Raw genomic sequence first — 25,756 nt, 5'->3', positions numbered from 1 at the left:
GGGCTGGAAGCCCCTGCCCCGGACATAGAGCAAACCTAGGCTGGAGGAAGCAGCGACCAGGCTCCAGCCTGGCCCAGCGCAACCCAGCCCAGGAGGGAGCGGTTTTCCCAGAAAAGCTTTCCGCTGCAACGGGGTCAGAGCAGGCCATGCCCAGCACTCTTGGGAGGCGGGTCCCGCAGACTTGCAGCCCTGCCTTCTGCAACAAGCAAGGAAAGCACTGCCAAAAAGAACACTTAGATTTGGGGGTGGGGGAGAAGGACTGCTTAGGCTTAGACCTATTTTCCCACTGAGCAAACTACGCAGATTAGAGCCTTGTATGGCTTGGTAAAGCAAAATCAACTTAAAAAAAAAAAAGGATTATATCTTGGTTTGTTGCCTGACTTTGAAGCATGCCCTTAGGAATCAAGATTGCTTTCTTTTCTTTTTTCCTTCTCTTCTGCTTCTAGTGAAGTTTGAAATGTGCCATACATGCCAAAGGCCAGCACCTACTGCTTATTAAGTTCCACAGTGACAGCACAGTGTGGGTTCTGGCAGCCTAAAGCCTTCCAGCCTCCATCCCTCTGAGGGGAGAGGAGGGAAAGGCCAGCCTGGGGTGAGACAACTTGGAGACCAGTCCCCCCCGCCCCCGCCACCCCTTCTCTCCCACTCCCAGGGCTTCCTGCTGAAGCCAGCCATCGCTCACTTGTATCCCAGAGGCCCTGACCAGTAGGTGCACCTCCAGCAGGCAAATTCTCCCCACGAGCCAGACAGGGAACAGGCAAGGGGCCGGCCACGCTGCGGGCAGCTCGGGAGCAGTGCCCACCCTGTTATAGCTCAGTTACCAGGCGATGAGCCGAGGGGCCGCTGTCTCCAGGGCACCAGTCCATGGCAACCAGGAGAGCGGCGTGGGGCTGCCCAGTCTCCTGCCCACTACCAGGTCTCCAATTAATCTCAGCGTGCTTGCAAGCCACTCAGCCCTGGTCCGAGGAGGCAGAACCAGGCCCCAGCAAGGGAGGGAGGAGGGTGGGGCAGGCCGCAGTGGGGTCAGCTCACCACCTGCCCCACCCCGTCTCTTCATTTGCTCATGAAACGTGTCTGGGCACCTCCTATGTGCTGGACACAGCCTCTGTCCTCATAGAGTGTGACAAGGGCTGTGAGAGGGTCTGAGGGCACAGGGTGCTATGATGACACAGACGGGGACCTGGCCGGCCTTGATGAGCAGGACTGGGTGGCGTACGTGACAAATAAGGCTTCGTGGATTCACGGAGCATCAAGCCGAGATCCTGACCTAGTTACTTCACTTCCCTGAGTCTGTTTCCACTTTAGTAAAGTGGGGACACAGCAGAACGCACCCTCGAGGGGCTGCTGTGGAAACGGACTAAGACCACGCCTGCTGGGTGATGCCTAGCACAGGTCTGGCGTGGAGCGAGCGTTAGGTACACTTGCTGTCCTCAGCATCTCTAGCAACCAGAACTCCCCGCCCCGTCCGTGGGCCTTGCAAACTGCCAACAGGAAGATGTCAGGGAAATTTAGTTGATTCAGCTTTGGCCATCTCTGGAGGAGAAGAAATTGACACACATCTTGGGAGAATTTTTGACTTCTGAAGATGCTGCAAGTGGGGTGGGGGTGCGGGTAAAAACAGGGCCCCTGACCTGGCCACCACCACAAGGGCTATGGAGAGAGGGCATCAGGGCTGAGAGCTAGGGGCCTGGCCCCTAGCCTCCCAATAGGATCTTAGGCTGATCTGTTCTCAACCAGAGACAAGCATCAAAATCGTTGCGAGTTGTGGAGAATACCAGCACCCAGGCCACGAGGCTGCACCTCAGAGAACAATTCAGGCGGTCTGGGCTGAGGCCCAAACAGCCGGATTTTAAAAAGCTCCAGAGAGGGGTCCCTGGTGGTCCAGTGGGTAAGACTCTGTGCTCCCAATTGAGGGGGCCTGGGTTCGATCCCTGGTCGGGGAACTAGATCCCACGCGCACACTGCAACTAAGAAGCTCGTGTGCCACAACTAAAGATCCTGCATGCTGCAACGAAGATCCCTCAAGCTGAAACTAAGACTCGGTGCAGCCAAAACAAACAACCTACCTATTAAAAAACAAAAGCTCCAGAGGATTCTGACAGTGGCCCTGGTGTGCGTGGCTCCCTGGGGCACTTCTGTTGGGTTGTTGGACTTTGACCTTTCTAGGTGAGGTGACTGATCACTTCCTGAGTTCAAGGAGAGATGGGCTGCGGTAGGCGGTCTGCTCATCCCTGGAGGCCAGTCGGCCTGTAGCTCGGCTCTCTGGGAGCCCCCAGCCCTGTCCAGGGTAAGACGGTTCGCAACCAGCTCCCTTTTGTGGACTCCCTCCTGTGCCGCCCAGCCCTACTTCGGGAAAGCAAACCTCCCCTTCATCTGCCCTTCTCAGTCCACCCTCGCCTTCACCAGGAGCCCCCTGCCCAACTCAGGTGCTCCAGTTACGGTGCAGCTCTGGGTCCTCACTTGCCCATCAGTGGAGGGAATCCAGACAGAGATGAAGACTGAAAACCCTCCCGGCACACAAACCTGCCTTCCTAGAGCAGGTGATGGCGGCCGATGGCGAGTACTGTGGGTCCCCCCTTACCTGAGGGAGGCTGATGCGGGGCAGTGAAAGCACACAGTGCAGAGATATGGAAGGATGAGAGCAGCAGGCCTCCCCATAGGCTCAGTTCTGGGACTGAGACCACGCGCCCCTCTCCCCTGCCCCCTCCACGGCAATCGTCTGCGTCAAGGGCTCACTGCAGAAGACCTCCCAGGATCTCTAGCGCTGACGGCCAGTGCCTCTGCTGGGCCGTGGGGGCCTGGGGCCACCTGTCCCTGTGGCTTGTGACTAGAGGCCTGTGTCTCTGCCTTGCTGGCCACAGCTTTTCTCCCTGCTCATTACTTCCCCTCCTCTCATTTCCTCTCCAAAGCCTCCAACGGAAGCCGCAGGGTCAGCCCCAGGGAGAGCTGAGTGGACCAGCCCCCGGAAGGCTGCAGCGGGAGAGGGTCCACACCTTCCTTGTTCTGGCTGTCTGTGCTGTGGCCCAGCTCATCTCTCCATGTGAGGTGGGCTCTCGGCGAGAGGAAGCAAGTTCTTGGCCCCTGACATCTCACCCCTCGGTTCTCCGGGCTGGCATCTGACCTGATCGTGTGATCTGACTATAAAGAAATCTTCGAAATTGAAGCGGGGGGTGGTGGGTGGTGGAGGGGTTGTTTTTGTTTGTTTTGGAGAGTGGATGGAATGAAAATTGGAGTGAAATAAAAACTGAGGCAAGGATATGAGAAGGAAAAACAAGCCCCATTCTTACAGAAGACTGTCCACTTTTGAGCAGGCCGCATTAGTATTCTAGGCAGTGGAGTCAGGACCACACAAAGTCAGAGCTGGAAGGGACTAACACAATCCAGTCCAACCTCAATTTAGGGAGGGAAATGGAGGTGAGGAGATGCCGTGGACTTGCCCGGTCCCATGGGGAGAGTGGGCAGCGTGGAGCAGAGGCCTGTGCTCCTGCTCTCCACCCAGGCTGCTTCCACACCGCCCCTCAGCCGTCCCTGCCACTGGCCCATTCCTTCTGGATGGGGCCCTGGGTGGGTGAGCAGCCCCAGGGCAGCCTGATGGGGCAGGTCAAAGTCAAGTGTGTCCAGACTGAAGAATAAAGCGCACCCCATCCCGGCGGCACTCCCGCTGTGCAGCGAGGTCAGACCTCCTGCGGGGTTTTAGATGTTCTGCAATCAGACAGAGCTGACTTCCAATTCTGGCTCCTGGCAGTGTGACCTTGGGCAAGTTATCGTCCTCACGCCTGAATTTCGTCTTATGTCAAACTGGGGATAATGAAAGCCACTCCAAGATCACCAGGCAGATTCCTTAAGGCAACAGATGCGATGCACTCTGACCAGCGCAACTACCCCATAAACTGGTTTCTGCCTCTCCTCCCAGACACGTGGCGTCCAGCACACAGCAACCAGCACGGTTTCCAAAGGACGCCAGTGCTGGGGCGTCAGACAGGCCATCACTGGCTCTCTAAGCTGCTGTCAATTACAGGGGCCTCTAGATAAGTGGCAGCCCTCATTTCTGGGGCAGACACTGAGGGATGGCCAATTTCCAACAGAAGGCCCTCCTTCCTGAGGGCAGGAGAGCACAGCCCGTCATGCTGGAACGTGAGTCAGAAGAGGAACCCATGGGGACTGGCGCCTCCCCACCACCCGCAGGGCACAGCTCTTGGGTTTGGGGCCTCCCCCAACGCGGAAGGCTGTGTTGCCACCAGCTAAATCCCTTTACAGCAGAGAGATGAATCCCTGGGCCCAACTGGCCGACCCGCCAGACCACAGTGACAAGGGCTCCTGGGGAGAGGAAAAGCTGAGGGAGTGCTTTCGTGGACCGGGTGGGATGAGGGATGGAGAGGGAAAGGGACATGACGGGACAGCATGGCTGCCGCTTCCCGAGGCAGAAGAAGCCAAAGGCAGCCTCGCCCCAAGTCTGCGCCGGGGGACTGGGCTCAGACCTCCAGTCAGCAGCAGCAGTGGCAACAGTCACAGCACAATCCCAGAGCCACTCTGCCCATCCCTTATACCGGCCTCGGCCCGTTTCTCTTTGGGGCGACTCAGCGTAGCCCCGCAGAGCTCTCTCTTTTGAGAGATTTGAGAACATCTCCTGCTCCATTTCTCCTGGGATCTGGACCATGAAAACAAATGAAATCCTCTCCCTGTCCCCCAAAGCCCACCACCCTCAAATATAGTCGTGTCTGTTCCCTGATAACACCCCTGCTGGTGAGGGTCCGAGTGCCCCGAGACAGAGTGGGTTGATGGGCCAAGTCTCGCACCAGAGAGAAGAGCTGACGGTCCCCCCTTCCCTCAGGACTCAGCAGAGGGCGGGGCAGCTCTTGCACTCCCGCCCACGGGTCTGGACACTTCTGGGATGTACCATGGGGTAGAGGACAGGAAAGGCACTGGGCCACTCTGGACTGGGGTACATCACTGCTCCCATGGGGGACTTTAAGTACCTTTGTTAGATGCCCCCAGATCACTTCTTAGACCCGTCTAACTATCCCCCCATTATTCTGGCCTCCTAGTTATGGCTGTATGTCCCACTGGGTGTGACAGCCAGACCACACTCTCCATGCAGTTAATGGATTCCGGAGTTAGAAACTCTACCACTGCCGTGAGTAATGCCCTCACTAACCTACCTTCCAAATTTTCTAGAATTTGAACACATAAGCCATAAACTCCCATCCACAATTTCTCTTCATAGTTACTTTGCAACTAGGGGAGGGGTAAGAGGGGGGGACTTCTCCTGGATTGAGAATGTCTGCTCTAAGGTGTTAGGGACACCCCAGCTCCGAGATGTTGAGAAGCCTCTGGGAGGCTGCCTCTGGTGGCCCCAGGAGGTGTGCCCCTCTGGATCTCAATGGAATCAGCAAGAAGCTGTGGCAGTGAGAGGCCCCAGTGCAGGTTCTCTGCTGCGGATGGCATTTCTCCTCCTTCCCTTGGACCCGGGGCAGCCAGCTGGGAGCCCCTCCACCGGCGACACTGCAACACAGCCCACTGACGATGGGCTCCCCGCTCTGGGCAGCGCTATCTCAGGGCTGCTGGGGGGCTGATAGAGGGGGAGAAAGCACAGGATGGGGTACCGGTCCTGCTGCCTTCCTCTTGGTTTTTCTGTGACCTGGAAATGGACGATGAACCCCCAACAGCCCCACCTACTCTGGACATCTGCAAAGGGCCTGTGTGGTCCTAGAGACAGGCAGGGAAACAGGACAGAGACCTGCTTCCATTCCAGCTTCTGCTGCTGAAACTGAGGCAGGAAGGACGTGGGGCAAACGTGGAGCCCACCTTCCTGATTTCAGTGTGTGTCTCTGCCATTTTCACAGAAACTATAACCAGCGCCGGAGGAGCTAACGTTTACCACGTGTTTACATGTGCTGCGTCTTGTGCTGAGCATTTGACATTCTCGATCTCATTTAATCCTCACAACAACCTGGGTGGGTGGTTCCACCATTACTTTCGGTTTTCAGATAAGAAAAGTGGGCTCAGAGAGGCTATGTAATTTGCTCAAGGGCAACCAACTTTTTTTTTTTTTTGGCCCCGCCATGCGGCATGGGGGATCTTAGTTCCCGACTAGGGATAGAACCTGTGCCCCCTACAGTGGAAGCGCAGAGTCCTAACCAACTGGACTGCCAGGGAATCCCCCAACCAACTATTAAGTGGCAGAGTCAGGACCAGACTCCTGGACAGCCTGGCCACTGGGCTGCACTGTCACTCAGGAAAAAATATTACCGGAAAGGAGTGCCCCTCAAAGTCACAACAAAATTTTAAATACTGAAAGTAAACTTCATAATGAATAAGATCTACAAAAAAGACCTCGAAGCTTTACAAGATGACTCAAATGGGGACAAGCCCTGCTCCTGGGCAGAAGAGTTCAACAGAGCGAAATGCCAATTTCCCCTGAAGAACTTGGGGTGATGCACAGGTTGTTAGGAAGGGCCAGGATCGAACCAGGAGCTTTACTCTGTCCCTTTAAACAGTGGTCTATGAGGCATGTCCAGACATCATGGCCCTTTGCGCAGGCTGGAGCGGTTAGGCTCTTGCCCACGGTCCATGGTGAGGAGGGGTTAGAGCTCCTGTGATTCGAGCTCAGGTCTGGTGGCTGGCTGTCTGGGATGCTACATTCCCTTGGAGGGGCACCAGACATCCTTCCAGGTCTCTTCTGAGACTGAGACTTTTTATTTTTAATTCTACATATTTCTTTCTTTAAAATAGATTTTATTTTTTTGAGAAGTTTTAGGTTCGCAGCAATACTGAGCAGAAGGTACAGAGATTTCCCACATACCTCCTGCCCCTGCATGCGCACAGCCTCCCCCTTATCAGTCTTCCTCACCACGGCAGAGCATCTGTTACGATCGATGAACCTACGCTGACACATCAATATCCCCCGAAGTCCACAGCTGACGTGAGGGTCCACTCATGGTGTTGTACATTCAGTGGGTTTGGACACATGTATCATGACACGTACCCACCATTACCCCGAGGATTTTTTTTTTCTTTTTGGCTGTGCCGCATGGCATCTTAGTTCCCTGACCAGGGATCGAACCCACAGCCCCTGCAGTGGAAGCGAGGAGTCTTGGCCACTGGACTGCCAGGGAAGTCCTCCCCCCACCCGCTGAGGATTTTAAATCCAGGTTAGGAGGCAAGTTGTGCTTGAGAGTAAGATGAGGATGAGGAATCACCGAGCCACCCCTCCCCCCACCCCCCTGCAACTGAGCCAGCCGCACCACCAGGAACATGGAGAAGACCTGTCCTCTGGGGGCTCACGGGCAGAGCCCGCCCCGGCAGCTGCAGGCTCGGGAGGCAGCCGACAACTGGCATCTTCCGGGCAGGGGAAGAAGCAGCCCCACCTCCCACCAGGGTCCAGCAGGAAGCTCTGTGCACGTGCCATGCATTCTGTGCTGTTGAATTGGGGTTGCATTTTCACTTAAAAACAAGTCATTGGATCTCCAGCTAATGGGAGGATTTCTACTCCAGTGCCAAGAATATTAATTTGACACCTGCAAATTCTTTCTGACAAAAGGGATTTTCAGATAAAGTCTGCAAGGAGCAGGCGGTACTGAGGAAACAGCCGCTTCTCCTGAATAAGGTAAAGCAGAGACAACCTGAGGATGCCAGACGGGTGTGGATGGACTACCAAGCTGCCACTGGGGCGGGGGGAAGGGTGTGGACTACCAAGCTGCCACTGGGGCGGGGGGAAGGGTGTGGACTACCAAGCTGCCACCGGGGCAGGGGGAAGGGGAGGCGGACAGAGAAACAACGGCACACAAGACACCCCAGTGAGGCCACGTGCCAAGGGGACTGTGGAACATGGTGGTGGGGGGCGGAGCTAGGTCTCTAAGGCTCTGCCCCTCCCTGTGCCCAGCTCTTGCATCCTTAACACCTGGGTACACTCTGTCCCCCGGGGGCCAGTGGCTCTCACCAAGGGTGATGGGCACGTGGGTGTATCACAATCATCCCGGGAGAGAAAAACATTTGCAACATACATGATAAATGGAATGTCCCCGATATACAAAGAGTGCCTGTAAATCAATAAGAAAAGCGGACAAAGGGTCAGGGGGCTGAGGGAGAACTTTTTCAGAATACACACACCCCTCTCCACACCAGACTGAGAGAACTCCTCTCAAGAACTTGTGGAACAAGAGAAAAAGGCATATGGGGATGACGATATGACTAAACACGAGCTGGGGTTCTGATGTGGGCGGTCAGGGCCGCAGGTGGTGAAACACAGGCATGGTGGTTAAGCGACTAAGAGGACGGGCTTTGGAGTCAAACAGATCCGGTTCTGAGTTTGGCTCCACCACTCCCTGGCTGTGTGCAGCTTAACCTCACCTCGCTCGGCCGTGTTTTCTGAACTGTAAAATGAAATGATGACAGTATTTCCCCCACAGAACTGTTGAACCTTCTCTAGATACAACAGCTAAGGGGTCTAAGCACAGTTCCTGGCACTGTAACGACCTCACACAAGTCAGCTGTTACAAATGGGCTAAACTGTGCCTTGAGGCCCCAGGCTGGATGTACGGCCCTGCGTAGGGTGGGCCACAGTTACATTCCATCAGCGAGGGGGCTCTGTGAAGCCCTCCCTAGGAAGGGGCCCCTCCCCACCAATCTGACTGTGGTCCAACTTGACTAGATGGCCTTTCAGGGTCTTGCACCCCAGGGAGCTCCAATCTGAGATCAGGGCTGTGCCTGGAAGTATTGGGATATTCTCACAGACAGCACTTCCTAGATACCCTGGAAAGGAAGCTCACTTCAGGAGAAGAGGGACTTTGTCTTGTTCATGGCTGTATTTCCACTGCCAAGTACACTGTACCCTCTCAAGGTCACCAGATTCGGCGGGGGACATTTGGGGACGTGATTCTGGTGAAGAACCAGGATGCGGCAAAACCACAACTCGCCACTGATACTGAGGTCCCTAAATCCCTCCCCTGGAGAGATGGGAAAGCAGGGACGTTCACGGCTGTTAGAGGAGCACCCTCCCGCCTCACCCCACGCCGGTCACTGTCCCCAGGAGCAGCTGCAATCCCCTCCCCACCGGAGGCCCACAAGATGGGCCCCAAAGCCTCACAACACCTGGCACTTCAGCAAATCGAGCTCCCACAGCCGCAACCTGAACAGAGCTGTTTCATGGACTGCGTCTCCTCCGGCTCCCTTCAAATGCACACGCACGCAAAGACCAGTCGCGAGCAAAGAAGGCTGGATGGGCTTAAAGGACTCCATTTAAAGGACTGAAAACTCAGCTGCTTCCACTGCAGTACTCGGGAAGGAACCAATCAGCAAAGCTATTCTCTCCCTTTTTGTATTGAAATGAGGGCCGTGACTGTGCAGTGAGTCAGTCCTAACTCAGGCAGAACTGGGCCACGTCCACCTGGGCCTCACACTGCAGCGGTGGTGGGGGAAAAAGGGGGTGGTGGCGTGTGTGTGCACAGGCGTGTGTGGTGGACAGGCAGGAGGGGACACAGGCAGACTCCCAGACCACCTGCTTTGAGTTTTCTGGAAGTGCAGAGTCCCTGAGAGGACCTAGAGGTGGACACCTGCCTGTCTGCATCTCTCTTCAGCTCAGGTTCAGGGAAGCAAAGTCAGGCTGCAGGACAGCTGCCCTGGGCGCCACACAAGCCTGGTACCAGCCCGGGAAGGACCAAGGTGCCTCCTGCCACGGGAAGTCATGAGCCACGTCCCTCTCCCTCTTTCTCCCACTGCGCCAGCCCGTCTGCTCTTCGTTCCCGCTGGGCAGCTGGGAGGTCTGCAGGTGCGCGCGAGCCTGCTGCCTCACCGAGCCCACAGCTGCCCGGAGCCCCGAGGAGGGAAGAAGAGGGGAGGGAGGGGCGGGTCAAGGCGCGGGCCGCCAGCGGCCAACACAGAGCCTGGAGCTGGTACTGGCGGAGGGAAGGGATGCTACCCCGGCAAATGGCAACACCCAACTACAAATCCTGCCCCTTGGCTGGGAAGCAGGGGAGTCCTGGTGAGGAAGTCCACGGAACAGAACGCTGCTGGGAATGGCGTGGGGAAAGGTGCGGCTGGAGGAGCCCCTCCCCCACATGGCCGGATGCAGGGTCCTGCTCCCCCTGCCCCACTCTGAGACCCCCCCCCCACTTGGGGTTACTCCTGCTGCCTGGGACGGGGCCAGCCTCTCCCTTTAACTTTCGGTGACCCCAATAAATGCAAAGCTTCAGGGTCCGATTTCAAACTAGAGGTCAAAATGGAGTCCAGGTGAAATGAGTCACAACGGACGCTCCTTGAGTGCTCAGCGGGTGCCCAGCACAGCGCCCGGCATTTTTCGTGGGTCATTTCGTTCTCACAACCCCGTGTGCTGTTACTACCTCGTCGGACAGAGAAGGAAACTGAGGTGCGGAGCCGGGCAGTGACTTGCCCGAGTTTGGGCAGCTAGGCGGGATGGACCTTGCCCTTGGGCTCCCCATCACCACTCTCCACGGCCTTCCAGGGACAAGGAGCTCCCCGCCAGACTGGTTTCCTCGCCAGTGCCCTGACCCAGCGCTCTCCTCAGAAGGGCCCACAAAGACAGCGTCCTTATTCCCAAAGCTGAGGGCAGCAAACAGCTTTTCCCTTCATGGACACACCTCACCAGGTAGGAGGAATAGGGTGATTTTAGGGGTGCTGATTTACGAGAACAACAATAACAAAATGAGCACCCCTCAGCTACACAACCCCATCAAAAGGAGAGGCTGGCAGCCAGGGCACAGAGGAAGGGGCACTGGTGACCTACCTCGTCGGATTCATCTGATAACGTCTGGAGTAGGGTAGGGAAGAGGCTGTCTGTGTGCCGGAACATCTGGAGAGCAGAGAAGCAGGGACCCACATGAGCTCCCCCACTGCAGGGAACACCTCCCAAACCCCCCTCAAGACACCGAGGGCTCCTCAGGCACCTGCCACCTCTCTCCTGGTCACGGTTTCTCCAGAACTGCAACGACCAAAATCCTACCAAGCACAGGCAGGCCCTCAAACTCCACCCAGAAGCAGCCACCTGGCTTGGAGGGCTGAGGGGCCCGGGGGCTCACCTTCCGGGGGGTCTTGATGTAGAGGTGGTAGAGCCACTTGAGGACAGCGATCCTGGTCATCATCCCGATGGCCATGTTGCTGAGGTGGCAGCTCAGAACCTGCACAATCCCGTCGAGGTGGAGGGTGACGGGGGCCCTCTCAGTGCTGTGGGTGAGACCAGGAAGGAGCCAGGTTGAAGCCCATCAGGTCCCCGCCCCTAGAGCTGCAGACGCACCCTGGCCCCGCACACTGAGAAACGCACGCTCAGCCCGCTGTCCCGGGGCAGTGGCAGAGGGCACACACCGCGCAAAGCGCTCAGAGGGCCCCTCTCCCTCCACTCCCCTCCTCCCTCTCCAAGGTAGGCGCTCCAACAACCACGTCTGGGGAGGAAAGCCGTTCTGCCGGGCAGCCACCCGCTTCCCCTTTTTCTCTTTCCAGCACTAGCAGGCTTGTACCAGAGAAAACCTCTCTGATATCAAAGAGCTCTGCCCTAGCAGACCTCATGGTTGAAAGAGTGTTTAGCGCCCTCAGGGCATTACGTCCAGACCCTTTGTTGATAAAACAAAACCACCAGGTCCAGAGAGTCCAGGGGATGGCCCTGGTAACACCCCTTAAATCCAACAGGTCCTTCACCAGGCACCCAAAGAACACTTCTCCCGTGAGGACAGGGATCGTGGCTCTTCACCTCGTCACACTCCAGGGCACTCAGCACCATGTTTGGCCTGGTTGAGAGGCCTTGAGAGCTGCCTGTGAAGCTGTAACATTCTTGTTTGAGTCGGGGAAGAGGTGACACAGCCTCAGCCTTGTTCAGAGCTTGTTCCGAATGCCTTTGCTCCAGTGGGGCACAGACTCCCCGCTTCCCTGTCCCAAAGCCCTGCTGGTCTCCAGGCAGAGAAAAGTCCCGCCAAGCAGCCCCGAGAAGGTTGGGTGCTGCTGGGACACTGATACTTAGCCCTCTGCCCAAAGCATGGTGTCCAGGCATTGGCCAGGGTTGTCAGGGATGGGGACGGCAAGGACAGAGGGCCTTAGGATGTCAGGCAGGGGCTCCTTTCCCCTCCGACGCAGGACACTATCGCTCGCCTGTACAAAACGGCCTTTCATGGTATTTCCAGGCTGCTCAATTATTCATTTGCATCAGGAACTCGATGCCTGTGCTTTCCCAATTCGCCTGCAGACTTCCTGAAGCTCATTTGAAGTGAATTCCTAAAGGGCATGGTCTTAGCTCTGTTAAGTGCTAAGCGGAACTGCTGTTTAATATAGTTTGATGATTCCCCACGGTGCTCGTTTCGGGGGTGCAAGTGGGCACTTCTATCCTCTGGTGGTTAGAGGGGCTGGGCGTGTGAGTGACGCGGCCCAGCAGACCTGAGCCTCTGGGTGGGGCTGCCACTGAGATCTCCCCAAGAGCCATATGTCTGGAAGTTCTGGGGTCTTCTGAGAATATTCAAGCATCTGGGTTCTCTGGTAGCCTAAGACAGATGGGGAAACTCCCCCACAGACAGACAAGTCCAGGGTGGCAAATGCAGCCTCCCGGACAATCTCTTAATCTCTCTCACACTCACTGTCCAACAGAAACATAATGCGAGTCACATATAGAATTTTATGCTTTTCGGTTTTATATTAAAAAGTAGAAAGAAAACAGGTGAAATTAATTTTAATGATATATTGTAATTAACCCAATATACCCCAAATGTCACTTCAACACAGAATCAATATAAATATCAATATATAGATTAGTAATAAAGGACATTATATTCTTTTTATGTCCGGAGTCTTTTAAACTCAGTGTGTCTTTCATGCCCTCAGCACCCTCAGCTCAGATGGACCACGGCACACACACTGGGCAGCACATGTGGCAGGCTCTGCAGTGGCAGGCTGGCAGGCCATCCCAGGGCTTCCCAAGCATTTTCTTTTCTTCTCTAACAATTTCCTAGACACTCCTCTCCCTCCTCCGATAGCCAGGATTTACTGTCTAATCTCCAAGTTCCTCTTTTCCCCATAGCACTGGCCTCCTACTGAGCGCCTTCTGGGGTGCTCTGTAAGCTCTTCTCCTTGGGTGGGCAGGAACTTGGAGATTAGTGTCTCCATGGCTGGAGACACTTCAGATGCCCATCTGCAGCCCAAGGCCTTAACAAAGCGAGCTCGGAAAGCAGTGGGGAATGAACGGAAGCCCCTTCCCTGCCTGCTCTCCCCTGACCCCGTGAACCCAAGGTCTGCAGTGAGTCCCTTTCCACAGCAGGAGCTGCCACATGGGGCCCAGGGTGCCATGAGTGCCCCATGTCTGGCAGGTCGCTGCCACATTCTTAGCTGAACCAGCCCTCAGGAGGGAGGCCTGGGGGACTCAGGGCTGCACTGGTCTAGCACAGCTGTGTCCTGCTGGTGGGGAGGAAGGCAGTGCCAAACCCACCTCCCCCATCCACCCTGCAGTTCAGGCCCAGTGGGGTGTATGAACCTTGCTGGGGTAGGGGAGACAAGATGACACATGGCTCTGATAACAGTGATGATGGCGATGGTACTCAAAACGATGATTACTCATGTTCTGCATAAATACTCTGTGCCAGGCATCATGCTGAGCTCTGTACCTGCACAGCCGCATTTCCTTCCCTCAAGGGCCCTATGCCAGCAGCAATGCTGTTCCCATTCTGGAGACGAGGGAATCAGAGCACAGAGACATTAAGTAACCTCTCCACGTTACACAGCTGGGGAGTGGCGGAGCTGGCAACCTGAATGCGAGCATCTGAGTCCAGAGTGGCCTCACCCACTGCATGGCACTGGCTCCTAATGGGCCGCACTCAAGACAGTCCACGGCAGCATCATTTCCGCGCGAGAGAGGACACTGGGGAAGCCTGGTGCTGATCTTTGTTGGGGGGGGGCGCTCCAAATCCAAGTGGCCCAAATAGGATCCCAAGATGCCAAGGATAGACAGTCGCTCGGCCAGCCGGGCTCCTTAACTCACAGTGGTCCCGAGATGCTCCTAGCCAGCTGAGCATCTCTACTGAGGGCAGAAATCGATGCCCGTTATGGCATCTCCCTCAGGTGGCGCTCTGTTGGGGCCAAATAACAAAGGAAGGATTTCATGGAGCTGGTGTATAAACTGGCAGCACTGTGTGTGCTAACAGTCTACGACTTTCCCCACAGCAGCCCTCCCCAGACACGGGTACCTTTGGACTGATGGTGAGGCAGGGGTCAGCTTCAAACAACCAAGAACTTCATGGCTGAAAGAGGCCCCATGGTTCATGTAGACCACGCACAGATGCACAGATGGTCAAAGTCCTTTGATGCACAGATGAGGCAGTATGGGGCCTGTCCGAGGCCATGAGGCATGGAGAACTCACTCCCTCAGCTGGAGACGCTCTCCCTGGCTCCCACTTCCCTTGGCTGGCTGGAGGTGAAGGCCATGGGAAGCAGGCACGGCCCAGGGCACCAGGGAAAGGGAGGATAGATGATCCTGCCCGCCTCTGAGGGGACAGCTCTCAGCTGCTACGCTGGATGGGCTGTGTGTGCTGGGCTCCGCGCGTGCTCGGTGGGAAGCCAGGACTCTGGAACCTGGGCCCCTCCTAGAGCGGGCACGCTGCACCCTGTGCTCAGCTCCTGAGCTGCTGGGCTGGAGCCGGAGGTGCGCTCCGTCCGCGCTGGTTTACTTTACCCAGAAAGAACAGAACGGAGCTCACACACAGTTTGAAACACATTTCTGCACTGGTTCCAAAATGTCTAGACTAGTCACTCTTGAGGGCTTTTGAGTTATTTCAAGGTGTCTCCAAAACTCCATTTTCACGGAGGATTTTCTCATAAAGCATCTCATAATGAAGGTCTTACAAGTATATGTACTACGACTTCTAAATGAATGGCGCTACTGTGGCTATTAAAATATTGATTTATTGACTACGGCTTCTGATACTTCTACTACCCGGTGATAAAATCCAGCGCTTCTCTCTGGGAAGCAGCACTTTATTTCTGTAATGTCTAACCCTTGACGGCACTCATATGCTACGGCTCTAATCAAATTAGAACAAAGGTAAATCTAAAAGGGAACTGTTGCTGGATTCAAAGTTGTTTTTTATAAAAGATCTTTACTAATTCTTTCAATCAGCAGGTGCTATAAGTTGGGAAGCACTGATTTCTACATCTTTCTGCTTGCCTTATGCAGCCAGCTATACCAGAAGACCTGTACTAAATGTCCCCGATGACACTGGTCCTCAGCGAGGCCCAGGGCTTCAGAGTAGAAGCTTGTGCCCATGGCAATGCCTGTCTGGGGCTCCTGTATCAGGTCACAGGCCAACATGTAAAGCTCCTGCAACTCTCCAACTGTGACTAATGAAGCTCAAATGTGTGGGCCTGGGGGTCAGACAGACTTACTAGCCTGAATTCCAAGCTCATCACTAGCTAGCTGAACAACTTTGGGCAAGAAGTTAACCTCTCCGGGCCCGTATCCTCACTTGTAAAATGGGGATAATGACAAGGTTCTTGTAATAATAATTGTAGCTGAAGTGTGTAAAGTGCTTTCTGTGGGCGAGGCACCATTCTGTGCTCTTTACATGCTTTAACTCCTTTAAGCTCCATACTACGGGGTGAGCAGATCATCACACCCAGTTTACAGATGAGGAAACAGAGGCAGGGAGAGGTGAAGCTGCTTGCCGAGGGCCACACCGCCAGGCATGGTGAAGTCAGGATGTGCGCTCAGGCAGTGGGATTCCACGGCTCAGAGGATTCACGGCGATGAAGAACGTGCCTGGTGCACATAGCAGCATTAGACAGGGAGAGAAGGAAGGGGAGGGACAGAGAGAAAGAGGTGTATACTATTCTTCCTTAACCCTTCCCTCAGCTGCAAGCACGCTGCCTCCATCCCTCTTCCCCTGCCCTCCTAGGGAGTCCGGTTTCCAGCTCCGTATGCATTTCTCATGCTCCTGGAGGGTGGAGGAACCCAGCCTCCGGTACCTGGAGCCCTTCCTCACTACGATGACCTCGTAGCCCCTGCTCATTCAGATGGCTCTCCCCTGTGGCTACTGTTCACCCGGGGCCGCCTAGGGCTTTCCCAGCATCTTGGGACAGAGGGGACATGAGGAGGAAGAAGAGGCTTATGCTCTTGGGTTGTCAGTTACTCTCCCTGTGTTTAGGGCCAAGTGAGGATTTAGAGATTAAAAAAAAAAGTCTGGGGTGCAAGGATTGGCTTCGAGGAGATCCCTGAACCCCTGAAAGTGTATTTAGAGTTTTGTGACTAAGGGAGAGGGCCCAGAGCTTTCATCAGATTGAGTGTCACCTCGCTGACAGTGTTCTGCCAGAGGGGGATGCTTCTCTGCCATGGGAGGGGACCCCAATTGGGCTGCTGCCCTAGGCTGGCCTGAACTTAGTAAAAGTGGCACCCGCGGGCAGTGCCCTGGGCGAGCGGCACATCTGGAAAACCACAGGGTGGGTTATGTTTCTCGGTGTCCCTGGAAGAGGCCATCTTGCCCAAGCTCAGTCCCCCTCTGGCAGCACCAACTGGTGGAAGCAGGCACCCCACCCTCCTGTCCTCAGCTGCCGTCTCCAGTGGGTGGGGGGCTGGGCTCAGGTTCCACGACTCTGAAGGCCGCCCTCCTCTCTGGCGTAGCTAGTGACTCAGATCGGCAGCTGCCGCGAGGAAACCTCCGTTCGAGGGAAACAAAGCACTAGATAATTTGTTCTCATTTGGTTTTTTAATTTCAAAGACAGGACTGGTGTTTGCTGCTGAACGACGGGTATAAATCAAGGCACTGGTTCCAGCCAGGTGGTTCCCGGCTGCAGCACAGGAACTGAGGCCTCCTTCAGGCGAACGGACCACCGCCTCCCACGTGAGGGAGGTCTCTGCTCCTCCTGGACCTCCCCAACCCCCAAGGAGCATGATCATCCCCTCCCTGTGGCCTAGATTAGGGACAAGTCTGCAACAGGCCCTTCTGTTGCCAGTTTTGGCCCCCTCCCTCACCGATCCTCCCCGGCGCTGCCAGAGGGGCTTCTAAACCACAGGTCTGCCCCCCTCACTCCCAGGGCCTCCAGAACTAAAGCGATTCCTCTACAGGACAGGCCAGTCCCCCTGCATCTCCATCCAGACCTCTCCCCCGAGTTCTGGAACCCAATATCCAAACCTGCTTCCTTAACCGCTCCTGGGGGACGCTCAGAGCCGCCTGGAACCCAGCTCTCGATGGGCCCGCTCACACACCCGTTCCTCCTTCCGCCCCTGCTTGGGAAATGATACCACGATGCCCTGATCTGGCTCAAGCCCCAAATCTAGAAGTTCTTCTTTCCCTCATTTTCCTCCTCTCGTGCCATCCCATCCCTCGGCAAATCCTGTCAATTCTACCTTCAAAACAGATCTCAAATCTATCAACTTCCTCCACATTCTGCCGCCTCTTCAGTCTGAGCCTCTATCCCCTCTGACCGGGATGTGGCGGTGGCCCCCTGACCGGTCTGCACCCACCCGAGTCCCTCCTAAATCCATTCTCCACACAACAGCCCCGACCTCCTGTCCCTCCTCAGCCCTAAAGTGGAGATAATGCTACCACTGACCCCACGGGATTTAAACGTCAGCAAAACCTAACGACGCAACACAAAGCGTTGGGCACAGCCGGGCCCCGGAAGCCCTCCCCGAGCATTCATGGTTGTCAGCCAGTGTTCCAGCGAGCCTCAGCTGGGGCGCCAACGCTTGCCCCCAACACCGTCTGAGCCCCCAGCAAAACCACCACTACCCTTACTTCTCTGCCTCCCCACTGGAGAACCTCAATATCAGGGACCACATTCAGGGGCCGTATCTTTATCTTGGAACCTGCAGGGCTGAACACAGGCTCTGGACGTGTGTGATGACTGGCTAAAAACACAGAAATGAACAGTGTTTATTGGCTTGCTTGAACAATGTGGGAGAGGTCTTAGGAACAGACCACATTTATAGTCAGTACTCACTTTGAAAACACCCACAAGGTCCTTAGAGATAAGAATAAAGAAATGATATAAAAGGAGAAAAGATCCTAAGGGTCTGAGGAGAAGAGAGTCTCTTGGGGTTGAGTGTATATTTTCTCTTCATGAGTGACCCGTTCCCCCAGGGTCCACATTCAATGTTGAATTCAGAGGGAAGAAACCCCTTATAGGAGAACCTCCATCTATTCCAACCCCACAGCCAATCCTTCCCAAGGAAAAAGTGACATGGGGCAAGTCCAGGGGACGCAGACAGGGACAGAATGGTGATGATTCCCTCCCAGGGGAATGTCATCATCCTGCAGAGCATGGCGGGGGCTGGCAAGGAAGAGGATTACGTCGCTGCACCATTACAGCCTGCACTGCCCCCATGTGGAAGGCTGCACCATCACAGCCGACCTGGGCACCGGGGAAAGGACAGCTCTTGCATCCCAGCCTATGCACCCTCCCTGCCTGTGCTCTGGACTCTCCTTGAACGGCATTTCCCTGCTCAGTCTCATCAGCCTTGTGTTATCCTGGACAAGCGAAAGGTGCTGGGCAAAGGCATCTGCAAGCGTCTCCCTGTAGTCATCATGCATTAGCTACACTCTTACAACTTGTATTTACTCACCTCAAACAGCTTCTAATCCCTCCCAAGAGGCCATGTGTCCATCTGAACCGGGTTGGGTGGGCTTTCTTAATATCCTTCGGACTCCCTCATCAGGCACTTCCTGTGTCCCACAAGTAGTGGCCCCAAGCAAAGTCTGCCTCAGGGCTTTGCTGCAGTCTCCTGCACCCAGGGAAGATGGAGGCTGCTCACTTTCCACAAACAGCTCTGGCCAGAACAAACCACTTACCTGGCCGGAGTGAAGACACTGATGCCGCTACTGAAGCTGGAGTCACAAGAACCATCGGGCCCTCCTGGGGAAAGAAAGGGGAACAAGGCATCATGAGAAAGGCTGTTGGAGTCTTCCAAATGAACAAGACCGCTGTCACAAGGACACACAGACCCTCTGGTCCCCTGCACCTTGATTCTGGCTCTTGGAAAGGGATGTAACTCTGGAGCCCTGAAGACCCAATGCCTATTCATTCCCCAAAGCTTTTGGACAGTACCCATGCTTGTAGGTTTTTAGGCACAGTGACCTCTCAAGGAGGGGCTCTCCAGGGCTGAACATATCTGGGAAATCTCAGAAGGTGTTGCTGGTTCAAGGACCATGGATGTTAAAAGTGACTTCTGGAACACTCAACATCATAAGCCATCAGGGAAATGTAAATCAAAAGCCCGATGAGATACCATTTCACACCCACCAGGTGGCTAAAATAAAAAAGACAGATATTAGTAGCAAGTGAGAGTGAGAATGTGGAGAAGCTGGAAGCCTTGTACATTGCTGGTGGGAATGTGAAATGGTGCAGCTGCTTTGGAAAACAGTCTGGCAGCTCCTCAAAAGGCTCCAAACAGTTAGTTACCATATGGCCCAGCCAGTCCACTCCTAGAGACATGAAAACTTACGTCCACATCAAAAACTTGTACACCATGTTCATAGCAGCACTATTCACAACAGCCATAAAGTGGAAACAATCCAAATGTCTATCAAATGAATGGATAAACAAAATGTGTTGGAGCCCATACAATGGACTATTATTTGGCAATAAAAAGGAAGTACTGATCAGGCTACATGGATGAACCCTGAAAACATTATGCTAAATGAAAGAAAGCAGTCACAAAGGATCGCATATTTTGATCCCATTTATATGAACTGTCTAGAATAGGCAGATCTATACAGACAGAAAGTAGATTAGAGGTTGCTGAGGACTAGAGGAGACAAGGGTGTGATGGCCATTTTCATAAATTAAAAAAAAAAACCTTTTAAGATAATTTTAGATTTACAGAAAAGTTGCAAAAATAGTATAGAATTCTCGATATTCTTCATCTAGCTGCCCCTAATATTAGTATTGTACAAACCCATAGCTCAATTATCAAACAGGAAAGTAGCATTGATAACAGTTTTACTAACTAAACTACAGACCTAATCCAATTTCACCACTCATGTCCTTTGTTCCAGGATCAAATCCGGAACCCTGCATTGCATTTAGTTCTCCTGTCTCCTTGGTCCCCTCCAATCTGTGATAGCTCCTCAGTCTTTCCATATCTTTCATGAACATGCTTTTGAAACCCTTGGTCGGTTACTCTGTAGAACATCTCTCCATTTGGGCCTGTCTCATGTTTTCTCATGACTAGGCTAAGGCTATGCATTTTTGGAAAAATGCTTCTGAAGTGATGTGCCTTCTCAGTACATCATATCAGGGGTACACGATGTCTATCTTTCTCTTTACTGGTGACGTTAACCCTATTACCCAATTTACGGTAGTGCCTACCAGGTTTCTCCCCTGTAAAGTTACTATTTTTCTTTTTGTAATGAATAAATATCTTGCGGAAGATACTTAAGACTAGACAAATATCCAGTTTTTTCCCCTCAAACATTCCCCCACTGTTTTTATCATCCATCAGTAGATGTTGCCTACAATTAGTACTATGGAGTTTGACTAATGGTGAATTTCTATATTCCTCTTTCCTTCTACATTTATTAACTGGAATTCTTCTATATAGAAGAACTGTTCCTTCTCCGTCATTTACCTATCTATTCATCCATCCATCCATTCATTCATTTATATCATCACTGACCCATACATATTTATTTTATTCTGTGGGTTACACATTAAAACTATCATTATTTATATTGTTTTTCAAATGGTACCACCCCTGGCCTCCTAAAAGTTTTAAATTATACAAGTAACACATAGTTTTACACTAAAAATTCCTAACACAACAAGGCAAAGCCCCCTTCTCTTTCATTTATTTATTTATTTATTTGGCTGTGTTGGGTCTTTGTTGCTGCACGCGGGCTTTCTCTAGTTGTGGCGATCGGGGGCTACTCTTAGTTGCGGTGCGCGGGCTTCTCATTGCAGTGGCTTCTCTTGTTGCAGAGCACAGGCTCTAGGCGTGCAGGCTTCAGTAGTTGTGGCACGTGGGCTCAGTAGTTGTGGCTCACGGGCTCTAGAGCGCAGGCTCAGTAGTTGTGGCGCACGGGCTTAGTTGCTCCATGGCATGTGGGATCTTCCCGGACAAGGGTTCGAACCCGTGTCCCCTGCGTTGGCAGGTGGATTCTTAACCACTGTGCCACAGGGAAGTCCCCGCCTTCTCTCTTTAACCTTCAATCTTACTTTATGGGCAGGTAACTCACTAATTTACTGGTTAGGCAAAGGTCCCTCTCGTCTTTTCCCAGTCTTACTTTTTGTTTTGTAAACATAAATGGGATCAGAGTCTATCATCTGTAACTTGCTTTTTTCACTTCCTACTGTGTCTTCAAGCTACACCACTCCAGTTGTAGACTAGGGATGTCCGAAGTCCCCCAGTAAAGGGGGCCTTGAGTTCCACGCTGAACAGAAAAGCTCTGAGCTGCCGCCTGTCCCCTCTGGTCCCAGAGGCCCTCTGTGGGACAGGGCACAGCCCAGAGCGGGCAAGAGTAGCTGCGGGCGCCAGCTGGGCCTGCTGAACAGCCCGCCGTCCACCTGAACAGGCCTGGGGAAAGGTGAGGAGGACATGCGGGGTAGCCTGGGTGGGACAGCTGGGAGCAGCAGCTGGGGCTCCCTGCCGCTGGTGGCCTCCCTCTCTCCTGCCTTTTGGAAACACACGCATTTATAGATGAAATGATAGGATGTCAGAAACCGGCTTCAAATTGACTTCGATTATTTCCTAATTTTCACTCTTAGATCTCACCTGTGCTTCCTTCCACATGGGTGTGGGCACTTCTCCAGGATCCATTAAAGGGGGCTGCTGCGGGGGAGGGTCAGGCACCTGCTGCTTTAATAGCTGTCGCCAAGCTGCCCTTTAGGAACGTTCTCCTGAGCAGTCATCCCCCCCACCCCCACCCAGAGCCTCACACTGGGATGTTAGTAATCTTCAAAGTGTTTGCCAAGTTGATGAGTAAAAATGAGACACTGTTTACTCTGCAATTCTGGGATACCCAGGCAAGCTGAGCATCTTTGGTTGCCCTTTTGTATCAATTTCCAGACTCAGGAGCCCCTGGGCCTGGGTCTGAGCCTGACTTTCCAACTCATTCACTGTGTGACCTTTGGCAGGTCACTTGCCTTTGCCCCCATTTCCTCACCTGTATAACGTGCTAATGCCACTGCCTGCACCAGAGGCTTGTTAGGACAGTAAAGGAGCCTAACACTTGTTAAGATGAAAAACCTGACCCACATTTATATTTATTTCCTAAGGATAAATTCTTAAATGTTATGATACACACTGCCAAATGTATCTACCAGACAACGTATTTAATGTATTTACTCTCCACCTTCCAGTAGGAACGTCTGTTTTTTCCAAAATCTCTCCAGGGAATGTGTATTTCTCTTATAACCAGAGTTAAAAATGAGGGTGGAGTTAGAGGAGAGTGGAAGCGAAGGAGAAAGAAAAGATCCAGTTCAAATAACCTCCACGAAGCCCGGCCCGGTGCCCCCAGTCCTCTGTGACCACATCCGCTGTCACACGATCACTCATCTGAGGATCTGTCCCTGAACTCCTTGCAGGCAGGTCCTGGGTCTGATTCACTTACATCTGCAGTGTCCAAAGAGGGTGCTGATACACGCAGTCCCATCAAAGCTTTGCAGATGGGTGGATTCCATTTCATGCTCACCCACGGAGGTCACCAGTCTTCCACTGGAAACCGTGTTTATAGATCTGCTCCTCACTCACCACATGAAGTTCCACCCCTGACCCTCTCCGATCCCTCACTTAGGACCCATCAGGGGCCCATTACCACCTGGGCAAAGCTGATGATAAAAGACACGGGAGCAAAAGCCCTGCCCCTGACAACCTTGCTAAGTAGTGGGTCTCATTATAAACAGACATTAAAACAACTTGACACTAAAGCACCTGTTATTGGGAGTGTGTGGCCTATGCCGTGTGCTAAGAGCTTTACATGCAAAAATCTCCGAAACTCACAACCACACATAGGTTCGGTGTTATCACTGTTGCCCTATTCAATGAATAAGGAATCTGAGGCATAGAAAGGCCAAGTGGCTTGTCCAAGGGCAACAGATATGAAGTCAGCAGGGCCAGGATGCACAGGCGGGCAGTTCTGACTGTGGACTCCAGTTTGTGACACCTGAGATAATCAGGGAACGTCATGGAGGGGAACTGGGAGGATGCATCAAACGCCTAGGAACTCAGAATCGGAGAAAGGATACTGCACTGTGGACTCCCCAAGCAGCAGGGCAAAGGGGGAGCCAGAGCAAGTGGAGGGGGTTGGGAGCAGTGTGACACGAACAAGGGCCTGCCCTGCCTGAAGCCTCGTGGTGAGGGGAGAGGGAGAAGCACGTGCATGTGCAAGCGTGTGTGTGCGTGTGCTCACGTGCAGAGGGCCTGGCTGACGGGCCTCACTGTGGGGCTTGCCCGGAGGTATGCAGTGGAGAACGCGGCGTGCTGTGGGACACACAACGCAGGCTGAGTCGGGGACAGGGGCACTAGAGGAGGGAAACCAGACAGGAGGTTCCTGCCTTTGCCAGGCTGGAAGAGTGGCACAGAGTCAGAGTGAGAGTAAGCAGGAGGGCTGGATGAACCCGTGGATGGAGTAACTAAATCCTGACTCTCTTGGATTGCTGGTACCTTCGTAAAGTGGTGGTTAGTTACAAGCTGAGCACGTCTGGAGTGGATGTGGAGCCCCAGAGTTAGCTGCGGTCATCTCTAGCAACTACTATAACGTGAGCTCTGCATCTGCTGAAGTGCTGTTTATGAGGCAGTAAAACCTGAAAGCAAGCTGCCTGAATGTATCCTGATTTAGGATAAGATTCTCCTGAGCCGGGAGCTGTTTTTAGGAATGCTTAGGAAAACTGTCTAAATAAAAGGTTAAATGAGCTGCATTGGCCGGGAATCGAACCCGGGCCTCCCGCGTGGCAGGCGAGAATTCTACCACTGAACCACCAATGCTCCAGCTGAATGCCACTCTGCCCACAGCTGTTTTGCTGCTCTGGCTCACAGTGGCACTGGCACTGCTGTAACCTGACACCTCAGATGGTCCAGCATGGAATGCTGCTCCATTCTGCCGGCCAAACCCATGGGAGGAGGCCCATGGCGCACACATGCCTGACATTCTGCTCCGATGAAAGGCAACAGAGGAAAAGGCTTTAGAAATTCTTTTGGCTTCTGCGGGGCAGGTTCCAGGCCTCAGTCTGTTAGCCTTAAAGATCGGAGTAGTTTCTGCATCAATTTACTCTTTGGTTGACTCTGGAAAGGAGAACATCACTCCAGAGCTGATTGGTGACATCTCAGAGACGACAGAGGCCCAAGAGATTAGAAAAGCCTAGAGTTCTAGAAAACATTTAGAGTCAAACTCCAGACTCCAATCGGCATAAAAGTGGTTTTCTTCATGTTAAGGATAAACAAGACGTTAATGTTAAAGGAGTTTGAAGGAGAGCAGAATTCCCAAGGACCAAATAAACCACAGCTGGAGCTTCCTTAACCCTCCCACCCTGAGAATGACTGGCACAGGAAAGGCAGCCAGCTTCCGAGTCACTGGATGTCTACTGCCAAGACTCAAGTGAACCCTGCAGACTGTACTCCTGCCATGCTCCAAACCTTTCTACATCGACTATAGCTGAACCCAGAAAAAGAGTAAAGAAAGCATTAATGCTCTCTGAGGCAGAAAGGGTGAAGAGCTATGGGTTCTGGAGGCAGACTGCCAGGGTTCAAAGCTGCCAGACTGCCAGATCCTGGCGGTGGTACTTATCTTCCCTGCGCCCATCTGTAGAATGAAGGTAACAGCAGTTCCCACCTCACTGGGCTGTTATTGGAATCGGGAGTTAAGATCTGGAAAGCAGCCCTGGTTGGCTGAGTGAGGCCCCAGGTCAGGTTCTACAGCCTCTGGGTCCCCGTGGCCCTCCCTGGGAGGTGAGGGGCAGGAGGCAGAGACCACTTACCACTGGCTGCTCCCTCCTGCTTTGCCGACGAGTCATCAGGGTTGGGTTCTGCCTGCTTCTGAACCACTGGCTTGGGCTCGTCGGGCTCGTCGTCCTCGGGGGTGACCAGCTTCATCAGGCTCTGGTTGCACACGTTGGCCACCTCCTTGATGCCTTATCCACTGATGTAAGGAGCAGCCTGATCCAGGGGTATGTTAGCGGGAAGACAGGTAGGCTGAACTGAGTCCCTGCTCTCCCTGCCACGCTGGGGTCCCCGCAAGATGCTCCTACGTCTCCTCACAGGGGTCCTTCCTGGTGCACCTCTCATCAATAGGATTTCTTCCACCCAACGCGGGGCAGTGTGAGCTCAAAGACTTGGCACCTTGGGACCTGCGAGAGCCTCTCCAGATCTGTAAGTAACCAGGTGAGGTTTGGGGATGGCGGCATTAGCACCACGTCCCTAGTGCTGCCCTGGCTCTCCCTGTCCATGTTCAGCTCCACCTCTTGCTGCTTTGATGCCTGGGGAAATGTGGAGGTATGATGGATCCTAAGGGAGCCCCCATCGCCCACTCCAGGGTCCTGCAACTTTATGGCCCCCTTTGGGGCTGCTCTTGTTTCCTCTCTCCAGAGTGAAGGATACTCTTCTTGCGGTCATCGTAAGCCAGGCAGGGCAAGACAGCGGTCAGGATCCCAGAGGAGTAGGGCAGCATCACCCGGCCGGCCAGCTGGATGAACTCCCGCATCCAGCACATGGCTGTCAGCTGGATCAGGTCGTCTGGAAGGGGAATTGCTGGGTTCCAGGGGGTCCGCATGAGCAGCCAGAGCGCCCCTCCCACTGACCATGTCCACAAATGGGACTGGAGAACTGGAGGGCACCTGAGGGCTGGCA

General features: G+C 53.7%; 1 protein-coding gene across 1 annotated transcript in view; it reads right to left on the bottom strand.

Annotated features, from left to right (window-relative positions):
• Positions 1–25,756, bottom strand: part of LOC309837242 (protein VAC14 homolog) — a 98,173-nt gene that overhangs the window by 55,746 nt on the left and 16,671 nt on the right. The window contains exons 8-12 of the mRNA XM_082677667.1: positions 25,508–25,642; positions 24,889–25,041; positions 18,768–18,831; positions 11,034–11,178; positions 10,742–10,807 (exon numbers count right to left, since the gene is read on the bottom strand). Of these exons, the coding sequence (XP_082533793.1) occupies positions 10,742–10,807; positions 11,034–11,178; positions 18,768–18,831; positions 24,889–25,041; positions 25,508–25,642 (563 nt within the window). The remainder of the gene's footprint in view (positions 1–10,741; positions 10,808–11,033; positions 11,179–18,767; positions 18,832–24,888; positions 25,042–25,507; positions 25,643–25,756) is intronic.

This window comes from Grampus griseus, assembly GCF_964374135.1.
Source record: "Grampus griseus genome assembly, chromosome: 19".
NCBI classification, from domain to species: Eukaryota; Metazoa; Chordata; class Mammalia; order Artiodactyla; family Delphinidae; genus Grampus; species Grampus griseus.
Note: the sequence above shows the minus strand (reverse complement) of the source record. Positions and strands in the feature narration are given on the sequence as shown.